At 38.5% G+C, this 10569-nt stretch overlaps 2 protein-coding genes across 3 annotated transcripts; one reads left to right on the top strand and one right to left on the bottom strand.

Annotated features, from left to right (window-relative positions):
- Nucleotides 1-4254: 4254 nt before the first annotated feature.
- Nucleotides 4255-6644, bottom strand: tfpi2 (tissue factor pathway inhibitor 2). The gene is made up of 5 exons (XM_007573023.2): nt 6508-6644; nt 6187-6357; nt 5601-5780; nt 5290-5463; nt 4255-4916 (listed from the first exon to the last, which is right to left on the bottom strand). Exons 1-5 carry the CDS (start codon nt 6581-6583, stop codon nt 4834-4836), a joined length of 684 nt encoding a protein of 227 aa, XP_007573085.2. The 5' UTR covers nt 6584-6644; the 3' UTR covers nt 4255-4833.
- Nucleotides 6645-9146: 2502 nt separating this feature from the next.
- gngt1 (guanine nucleotide binding protein (G protein), gamma transducing activity polypeptide 1) lies at nt 9147-10082 on the top strand. 2 transcript variants are annotated; one of them, XM_007573017.2, is made up of 3 exons: nt 9147-9255; nt 9389-9487; nt 9653-10082. In XM_007573017.2, exons 2-3 carry the CDS (start codon nt 9392-9394, stop codon nt 9776-9778), a joined length of 222 nt encoding a protein of 73 aa, XP_007573079.1. In that variant the 5' UTR covers nt 9147-9255; nt 9389-9391; the 3' UTR covers nt 9779-10082. The 2 variants fall into 2 exon arrangements, with proteins under 2 accessions (XP_007573079.1, XP_016516627.1); XM_016661141.1 differs by having other exon boundaries at nt 9194-9278.
- The last annotated feature ends 487 nt before the right edge of the window (nt 10083-10569 follow it).

The following is a 10569-nucleotide window of genomic DNA, read 5'->3' as shown; positions in this document are numbered from 1 at the left end:
TATATATATATAGTTAATAAAAATAGAGCCCTCACTGCGGACCATAAACAAAAACCTCAAACGTTTATTTCTGTGAGGCTAATCTAAACATTTCAAAATTACAATATATCGACTTGCAAAAGTATTTATAATCCTTGAATGTTTCCACAGTACAATTACAATTATTTTCCATGTGATTTGTTACAGTAGTCGAGTAGACAAAGAATGCACATTGTCCTGAACAAACCGTTCTTAAAGTGAAACATGGTGGTTGCAACATCATGATGTGGGAAAGTTTTTCTTCTGTATGGACAGGGAAGCTGGTTGGAGAGGTGACAGGATAGTTAACAAAGAAAATACAGGACAACAAATTGCTTTAAGTAGTACCCTAGTCAGTAAGTACCAATGGTTTTAAAAGGAATTTTCATGAAACTCCTCCTCCCTAAATGTGTTACCTATTGATAGTGAACCAACGAAACAAAACAGAAACGCTCCACCCAGTGAGAGCTATTTCAGATAAACATTAACACTTTGACTCACATCCTGTACAAGGGCTTTAATTAGCAAAAGCAGAGTTTTATCAGTCTATAATATAATGCTATCTACATCCATTGCTGCAATGCAGTTCCTGTTTGTTACTTTACTTATGCTTCATTCTGACTCAGTTTTATAACATAGAATTACATATTTTTAAATTACCTTAATGTTTTTTTGATACTGAACAATATCAGACGACATAAAATACGGCATATAATTGTCCCAAGTAAATCCTTAAATTGTTCCAGAAGAGAAAAATGAAACTGTCGGCCTGAAAATGTGTGGAGGGGTTAAAAAGAAAATGCATAACAAGGTCCTACCAGAACCTCTAAGACTTAAAGACAGTTTTTATGGAAGAATCTGTCAAATCAATGCAATCTGATCAGTTCTTGTATACATGAACACAAAATATTTAATATATATTTTTAAACGGTGTTCAATAGTATTCCGAAGCTTCAATTACAAAGTAATTTGTTTTGATTTTCTTTTATGATGGCTTTACTCTGGTTGTAATTTTGTGAATTTTGTGTCAGCATCCCCATTAGAAATATTTAAATGCTGACATGTTCAATACTGCTATAATTTTTCAACCCTTTTTAAAATAAACTTTTGAGCGTTTGTTTAAGAGAACCTTATACTGTGATAAATGCATGAAAAACATGACTATTTACATCTCTAAATGTATGAATCAATGCACTGAGTAAAATTAATAATAAAAACTATACTTTATGTATATTTGCACCCCAAAACAGACGTGTTAAAGTACCATTGCACTTTCTTTTAGTTATTTTAGTTTCTACCACCAGGGGGCGTGTTAGAGGTTTACCCCCAGCCCACGTTCACTCCCGCTGTTTTCTGAAGTGTCTTGAAGCAGCTTGAATTGAAATGTAACATCAGCACTTAACAAAGGACACCTGCAAACTCTTCAGAACAATCTGCGTGCACTGTAGTGGCAAAATTTAAGGTTACTATGATGTTTAGCTGGATCTGTGCATAGCAGTGTTATGAGCTCATGAAAAAGACTTCTGAATGAGTTTCTCTGGCCTTAGCATATAATGAAGTCACTGGCCTTAACATTACAATGAAGTCATTGGGTCGTTTTATTTCTCATGGCTCGCTCCTAGTGAAAGAAGACATGTGCTTGCTGTCTGCTGTCGAGGCTCTTTCTCCTGACTGCGTTCAGTGAGCAGAGACGTTGAACGCCGTAAAGCGTGGTTTTTAGCATTTCTACACTGGAAAGAAAAGCCAGTGGAGAGATGTCTCACTGTAAAAAAAAACCTCGCAGGAAAGTTCGAAGCGGTCTGATCCTGGGCCTAGCAGTTATATTTATGACCTAATGAAAAGAGAGAAAAAAATACGAACGACCTTTTTGCATGCTGAAAACAGAATTATGACTTTCCTAAAGGGGGAAGCTTAAGTGTAAATCAATTGAAACATATGCAAACACAGCTTGATGAAAAATGGAGAGTAACATAAAAAAGGGGGAAAGAAATCAAGAAAGTGTTAGAGGATAAAGAAAAACATGACAAATGTATGACTGTGTGGATGAAAAAAGCTCTTGCAGAGAGCAAAAGGCAACTTTTAGGAGTTTGGCAGGGGGAAAAGACTGACAATGCAGGTGCGCTTTTCTCCCTTTAAGACAAAGGGATACTTCACCCACTTTTTCTACTTCCCAGGTGGAGATCCATTTGCCCTACAATGGAAGTGGCAGGCGCCGGAGCGGAAGCAATGTTAGTTCATCGCCCCTGGACTGGTGCTGACATCACATCAGCAGCCTCCCTCCTTCCTGAGCCGAGAGAAGACGGTGTCAAGTTTGCCACAGAACTGAAGGCCCTGTGCAATGAGATGCGTCCCACTGGTGCTGAAATACGACGCATGGCTGCAAAAATCAAACCCAGCGATCTTGCCTGCCTGACTGAATATCTCCCTGATCCTGATGTCCGTCTCAGAAATGTGGACCATAAAAACGAGAGTTCCAGCACTGACCCCAACGCCCCTTATTGTATGTCTATAGTGGTGCTGCGTGACGGCCTACAAGAACATTAGGTCATAAATATAAATGCTAGGCCCAGGATCAGACTGCTCCGAACTTTCATGTGAGGAAAGTTTGTGTTCAAAATTAGACAAATTCTCTCAGTTTGGAGTCCTGAACAGAATTACCACTGCTAGGGATCCTCTAAGGGTCCGCGAGCCATATATTGGGAAACTGTGTAGGGAAAATTGTACTTACTAAAAGTTCAGCAAAGAACTCACAAAATTTTGCCACTAAATTACACCAACTAAAAATAAATGACACAAAATTCTAAGCTTGATATGTCATTTTGGGAAAGGCAGAGTAATCTTGATTCAATTATAATTACAAAATAAAAAGCACGCATTTTCAAGGGTAGATAATCAATAATAATCAATGAATAGGCCAGGATCTAATGAATGTGTCTAATAATGACATACCCAGACAAGATCCATTCCCTTACTACTGCAAATGTTTTAACAGGGCTGTGACATTATCACCCGCTGATGGGCAAAGATAGCAATTTGTTCTGATTAAACGTTAACTACTGAGTCTAAGCTGATGATTTATGAGATCATTAGAGTTCTTTACAAAGGCAGGCGTTGTAAAACAAACAATAGCTGGTGTATGATGAATAGATGAAGTGTGATTCATTATGGTTGCAGTGTAATTAACAGTTTCAAGGAGGATTTTTAACATTTGTTGATTTCAGGTTGATGTTTGCTGACTGAAAAACAGCAACAAAAAAGTTTCCCTGAACAGAATTGATGTTTTTAAGATTACATCATCTTTGAGGAGACGCTTACTCACTATTGTAAAGTCTGCCTCTCTTGTAATAGTGTCTAACAGATGATTTAGCTTTCGTTATTCCAAGCTCAGACAGACACACTATAGCATTTCTTTGTTTCTAATAGTCGAGCAGCTGAGTAGCTTCTCCAGCGTTTTGCCATAAATATTTATAATCAGAAAAATCAAACGGTGCTCATTGCTTTTTATTCTGAGACGGAACAAAGTGCAGTTCCATATTTACATCCTTGCTAAAAAGTTTTGGATTACACTTTGAAGCACCGATCTGACAAAAGTGAAGTGCTGTAGACCAAAAACAACTTTAAAAATTAAAAATGTGTGTTTCTGGTAGAATATTTGTGCATTTGAATTTGCTGCTGTAGGTGCACTGGGCGCTGGGGCTGTTCTTTTTTTTTTGTGGGTTGTTTTGTTTTGTTTTTTATTCTGTGATTGTATTATAATTGCTAAGGATTCTTTTTTTTAAAAGCTCATTAGACACACTTTGAAAACCTGCAGCTTCCTGTCGCCTGAATATTCAAAGGCGTTCTAATGACCGCGCCACAGCAGCAGAGTTTACTGTCTTATGATTGCTTCCTTCCTGATTCAAGGCCATGCACAAGCAGGCAGAGATGGGCTCGAGTGCATTGCAAAGTATTACCTGATAAGGAAGGGAGACAGCGGCATTAGCCAAGGAGATAAAAGTGAAAGCGACTGAGAGAAAGAGCAGAAACCAGCCAAGCCTGTTTTTCTTTTCTTTTTTTTTCTTTGGCCGACTCAAATAAGACACTCTTTACGTTGACGTGCCAGCAGCGCTGCGTGACAGAGCATGATCATTAGGCTTGAATTCCCACGCTTTGAGTTTGTTAATTATTCGGGCACCAAATAAGTAGGATCTTTTGTTTAAAACAGTAGAATAAGTGAAAGTCCAAGAGAAAGCAGAATTCTTCATCATAATCTGTACATTTTATTTTTTTTAAATCCATAAAAATGTCCTTACATACATAACATACAGTTTTCATTTACAATGTAGCAAAATACATAATTAGGAACAGTGATGCACTTTCATGAGAGCCAGTCCAAGACCCTACGAAGAATTTGATTTCCAGGTGACATTATTTACCAAATAAATAGCAGTAAATAAATCGAAGAGACGAGATTCTTTTACTCCTTCACAGTCAGGAAAAGAAGCATATTGTCATCTGCATAGCTTGTGATTAGTTTGTGGCAGACATCAGTGGCAAACTTGTATATTTTCCACCAACAAATATACACTGACAATTAAAACAGAGCTGACCGCTAGTTTTAAAGGTCTTATGTAGCTACTCAGTTCACTTGTGCCTCTGGCTGGCACAGTATGATTGAAAACCTGTGTTTAAAATCACATAGAAATTTAAAAAAAAATGTATACACAGCATTCGAAGAGTTATTCTATAACAAAATACACGACCTGTCATCATGTTAGCTCAAAACAAACGTTGAGGACTTGTCCAAGTGTGAACTCCTGAGTGACATCAGGCCTTTTAGACCTGGAGCGGCGGGAGGCGATTGTTTCTATTTCGCTTCAAGCGCCGAAGTTTCCCATGGCTTGAGTGTTGTTTTGGTCCTGAAATAAAAAAAAAAAAGAAGGAAAATGTCCAGGATCTTGTTAGTATAGGTCACATGTCTGATGATAGCTGACTTTCTAAACCTCCAAACTAGAAAAACATGGACCTCACAAGAGACAGCTTTTGTCTGGTGTTCTCGAGGTCATGTGATAACAACTGGCTTTAGGATTTGATTTTGGAGGTCAAGGAGAGAATGTTTTCAGATACTGAGCATTTTTAAACCCTACTGATAGTTAAATAATCTGACTTTGCTCTTCTTCCCTCTGACTGAATTCAAACCCAGAGCACAGGTCTGGGTTTGACCTGTGCTTTAAGCTGAATTGTGGCTGGTGAAACTTCCAACACACGCGACGCTAATTCACATTTTCACACCTCGAACACACACGTCCACGCAGCTCTGCCGTGACACAAAGTTATTGCTGCTTCCTCCGCAGCCCGTGTAGACAAACTCCTCGCACATCTTGGTGGCCGTGTTGTAGTAGTACCGGGTTATAGAGGCCGAACACTTCCCTTTGTCCAGAGGGTCCAGACAGAGCACAGCAATATCTGTGAAACACATACAAACATAATTGAGTTGGTTGCCAATTGCAGTCTGCGTTCCATTATATGTGTGTATATATATAAAAAAATAATTTTTTAAAATCATTTTATTTAATTTTTTTATTTAATCTATGAAATCTTACTTTTTTTGGGACTGCAGTACTCCAGGCAAGAGGGGAGGTCTTCAAAGCGATTGGAGTTTCCCCCGCATCCCCCGTAGGAGAAGGACTCACACTGCATAGTGGTCATGTTGAAGAAATAGCGGGAAAAGAGGCCACGACAATGACCCACCTCTTTGGGAAACCTGCAGATTTGAGGAATCTCTGTAAGAAAGAGTAAGAAAAGAAAGGGTTGTTTAGAATTTAAATCACAGAACTACAGAGGTATATCAGATACCTTACTAAAAGAGTAATGTGAGGATCTCTGCAGGTTTTACTTATGGAAAGTTATAGAAAGTGCAATCACAACCAAAAGAGACTTTTGAAGGCATTTGGTTGTGCTGTAATTTATTTAGGGGTATCTGGATTAAACCAAGAAACGCACATGGGGGTTTCATTAAAAAAAAAAGAAAAACAGAAAACAGCTAATTTTATGAGGTTCTTTCTCATTAAAATCTGAAGACATATTGAAATTGTGATTTTGAGAGTAGCTGTTCAGTTTTTCATAATTTTTTTTTTCATAAATTTTAACAGTTTACATTGTTGGTCTTACAATGAGAAGAGTGCTTACTTGGAATTCTGAAACATGTCTTCTGGCATTCCTGATAACTCTTGAAGTTGTTGGCATTTCCCTGGCAGCCTCCATAATAAAATATCTCGCACTTCTGGGTAACTATGTTGTAGTAATAGCGCTCGATTTCTCCTCTGCAGGGACCATTTTCCACTGGAAGCAGACATGCGCCTAGAACAAAACAACATAAAGTTATTATTGAGCCAATATGCAAAAAAAAAAAAACATAAATAAATAAAAATAGACTTAAACTTTCGCTTCAACATAAGTCACGTGACAGACATCGTTTTAAAACTTCAACTTTCGGGGTAAATATGTTACCTTTATTTCGTGACAACGCCAGACTACTGGAAAACGATGCAAATAACGTAAAAAACGCAAATAAGGCAAACTCCATGGTGCGAGCTGCTGTTAGTCTTTCCCCCTCTGTCAGTGCCGACCACCCCACTCACTTCAAGCTTTATAGCCACGAAGCGGGGGGTGGATTTGAAAGGCGGGGTCGGATGTTGTGACTCATTTCAAGGCGAAATTCGTGATTAATAAATTTGTGACATAAGAGACGTATTGCGTCGCGATATTTGCTTAAAGTTGTGACTAACGCTGTATTCAACCGAACTGAGAAAAAAACTGTATCCCTGAGTAGGTTCTAATTAAAAGGTTTTGCCTAAAGACGCGGATGATGATAATAAGCCTAAGATTATAAGAAATATGAATTAGCAAATGTTAAAATTAATATAAAATATTAATATATTATACTCTGAGATGCACCTGCTTGACACGCCCTTTTTCACCCTAACCTTTACATGAACTTTAGTCACTTGCTTATCACCTGCAGCCACCTTCAAACATTCCTTCAAGGAAACATTATGTCCTGCTTTACCAATTAAACTCTAGTTATACACAACTCTATTACCATTCAAAGTCAATATTAACAATATCTTGTCAAATCTGATCAGTTTGACGCTACTGTCACCTCAAACCTCATTTTCCCCCTAATTCCATTTCAAACCCATTAACAAGTAATTTTGTGCTCACGTTTTGACAAAGTAAAAGGGAAATAATTTCTACATATCCTGAGATAAACAACCATTAGATGCTCAAATCTCTCATACATTCTTGAATGACAACTATGTAGCCCTGTCAACTCTCAGAGACCTCCTGTTGATATTTACTACATTTCATTACAACAAATTATGAGTAGAATATAGAAGACTACTTTAAGTCATATGCTGTCAAAACAAAACCAATAAAACTGCATAGGTATGAAACAGTAACAGGGTATAAATGACCAGCCTGTGATATTGCTGCTGGAAGTTCAGTTTACCTTGTCCTCAAGGGAGAAACTGGATGACTAAGGGGAAGTTGAGGTCATCACCATGGCAGAGGTCAATGAAGTTGCTGAAAACTTCCCTGGAAGAAGATTGCATTAAATAGATGAAATTGACCGAGGATCTGACATTATGAGAAAGCCATGGTTGATGATGGGTCTGTGTGGGGCTATATGGCAACACCCATAAAGTGTCAAAACAGGGTTGTGGTCCCAACACTTCCCTTGAGAAGTATATTTTAGGCTGCTGGAAAGGCGATTTCTACCAACTGTTGATTTAACAGGAAAACAAGAATGGCTCTTTTTTTTTCCAAGGCCAAACAACTGTTGACCAGACCTTCACCCTTGCAGAGTTGCCTTTGGGATCATGGGGGTCTCGTTTTCCGGTTCACGTATGTCTTGTGAAACTGAAAAAAGGCTTTCAACCATGCCCTTGACGCCTGTAGTAGCATGAAATAACTGGGCTACTATAATGGTTTTGTGCCCCTTTTACTGATATATATATATACTAATATGTCTTTAACTGATAGAAACTCATCCTGGGTATCCAATTTAGCAAGCTTCTGGTTGCTTTTGTTGCTTTTTGAAGATGATATGGTTCTGTTGACATCTTCAGGGCACGACCCTCAGCATGAACTGGAACATCAGATAGCTGAATGTGAAGCAGCTGGGATAATTTGACTCCTCTAAGTCTGAGGCTGGGAAAAGGTGGATTGCTCTCTCATGGCTAGAGACACAAGTGCTTTGCTGTCTTGTTCAAGAGATATGATTGGATGGAGCGGGAGATATTTGGGCCTCATAATTGGTCTGGAATAGTAAAGAAAAAAGAGAGAATAAACGAGGAGATATAATTTCCCAGCCCGCCTACAATCAGACCCTTAACTGTGGTCATGAGATATGGATCAATACCAGATCCCAGATACAAATGACTGAAACAAACCTTCTCCATGGCATGGTGGAACAGAACCTTAGAGATAAAATGAGTAGCTTTTCCATCTGAAGAGCTGGTCCTCCACTCAAATCAAGTCAGGTGTGGTGGTTTTGGTGTCTAATCAGGATGCCTTCTTGGGCCTTCCCCTCTGAGTTTTTTGTTGGCATGTTCCATTGGGAGAACACCTTGGGGACAGACTCAGAAAATCCCTCCTGAACCTGGAAACGCCTTGGGAACCCCAGAATGAGCTGGAGAATAATGAGCTGTAACACCAATGACCCCATATTGAACAAGTGGAAGAGAATGGATAAATGAATAACTTATTATTTCTGGTCTTATTGATACCATTAATTTAGTATACTCTAGCTGCTGGTAGATGTGACATGAAAAAGTGCCATGCCGTCATGTTCAGACCAATGACGCGTCTCCACCTTGACAGGTAAGGGCTAAATACAGATTAGCCGACTTATCAAAATGACCTAATACATAAACACCACCCACTACCCCATATATCTGACTCTGAGGAACCTTTGGTCAAACAAGCTCAAATTTTGATTCGGTCTGTAATAAACAGTTTACAGATTTAAGTGCTTCTACATCAATACTGATCAAACAGACACCTGTGAGAAATCCTCTCCTTCTTTGATGCTGTTCCAGAATAACTGGCGTGATCATTCAGTGGGCCCTCGTTTTAATCAGATTAGCAGATTAGAAATGTTGGTGCGGATTACTTTATAACCCAGATTGAGGGAGAGGAGAGGGATTCTTCAGTAGGATTTTGGTGGTGAAGGACCGCTTCCTGTGAGCATTCGTGAGTACCCTCTTTTCCTACAGATGGACTTATGCCGTAGTTGAAATGTCACTGAGAATCCTCAAGCCAAGATCTCATGTTTGTCATGTTGAGTGAGCATCAGGTTGGCTGAACTTTTCTGTTTCTTTTACAGAGAATGCCAGTCATAAATGTGGATGACCTGACGGACAAAGATAAGGCTGTGATGGAAGTGAACCAACTCAAAATTGAAGTAAAGCTTGAGAGGTGGTTGGTAAGTTTTTCTTACCCCTATCATTTCTACTTATAATTTATGTATGATGATGAATTTAATCTAAACACACACACACACACACACACACACACACAAGCTTGCAATTCATTTATTAGGAAAAATATCATAAACTCACGTTTCCACATGTCTGTCTGATCATTTTAGACATCCAAATGCTGTGAGGAAATCAAGGAGTACATTCAGGCTGGCGTGGAGGAGGACACCCTCGTCAAAGGCATTTCAGAGGAGAAGAACCCCTTCAAGGAGAAAGGTGGCTGTGTCATCTGCTGAAATGGACCTGAGGAGCTTTTCCTATCTCAGATTAGTACCCAAGGACATTCTCCCGCCCCTTGTAAAGTGGATTTGCTGACTGAGAAGACTAGAAGGACATGATAAAGACAGGAGTTATACAACTGCATGAGCTACCCTATAAATGAATTTACCATTTTTTTGGGTCAGCTAAATTTTGTTCTGCACGAGTTCCAGCAACAATGCTTCCCTCTCACGTGATGTAAATAGTCTGAGTAAAATGGGCCTGTGTGTTGTTTCATGCACTGAAGCAACCGTCATTAAACGTGCATGTTGATAACTCAAACTGTCTCTGTGATTACCTTTGGGGTATTTCAAGTTAACCTACAGTAGGAGATGTGTAACACATTTGTCATAACGCTATCAGCATTATGGACATTATGTACATTTGTAGTATTATCAAAGAAAAGCATATTTCATTGTTTAGCTGATGATGACATTATTCCTGGACAGTAAAAACATAACTAACTTTTGTATTTTTTTTTTCTGTAGTGCATAATTTTGAAGTTCAAGTCTAAGGACACACAAATTGCAGTATTCTGTATATCTATATGCATAGATATATCTATAGACAGACAGACAGACAGACAGACAGATAGATAGATAGATAGATAGATATCACAATTTGGGGAAAAAATTCAGTTTTCTACGTAATTACCTAATAAACTGTAACCGAATAATAAAAAATATATATGTAAATGAATATGTCTTTAAGTTATGAATCTCAGCAAAAAGATAGATGACCAGTACTTTTTTGCTCTCTGAACTTTTTC

The sequence above is a fragment of the Poecilia formosa genome, unplaced genomic scaffold (assembly GCF_000485575.1).
Source record: "Poecilia formosa unplaced genomic scaffold, Poecilia_formosa-5.1.2 Scaffold313, whole genome shotgun sequence".
Classification (NCBI taxonomy): domain Eukaryota; kingdom Metazoa; phylum Chordata; class Actinopteri; order Cyprinodontiformes; family Poeciliidae; genus Poecilia; species Poecilia formosa.
Note: the sequence above shows the minus strand (reverse complement) of the source record. Positions and strands in the feature narration are given on the sequence as shown.

Coding starts and splice junctions, on each gene's coding strand:
- tfpi2 (XM_007573023.2), bottom strand. CDS start 6,583: ATGGAGTTTGCCTTATTTGCGTTTTTTACGTTATTTGCATCGTTTTCC. Junction 6,358..6,507: donor GGCGTTGTCACGAAATAAAG/GTAACATATTTA, acceptor GTTTTGTTCTAG/GCGCATGTCTGCTTCCAGTG. Junction 4,917..5,289: donor CGTGGACGTGTGTGTTCGAG/GTGTGAAAATGT, acceptor TTTTTATTTCAG/GACCAAAACAACACTCAAGC.
- gngt1 (XM_007573017.2), top strand. CDS start 9,392: ATGCCAGTCATAAATGTGGATGACCTGACGGACAAAGATAAGGCTGTG. Junction 9,488..9,652: donor TAAAGCTTGAGAGGTGGTTG/GTAAGTTTTTCT, acceptor TGATCATTTTAG/ACATCCAAATGCTGTGAGGA.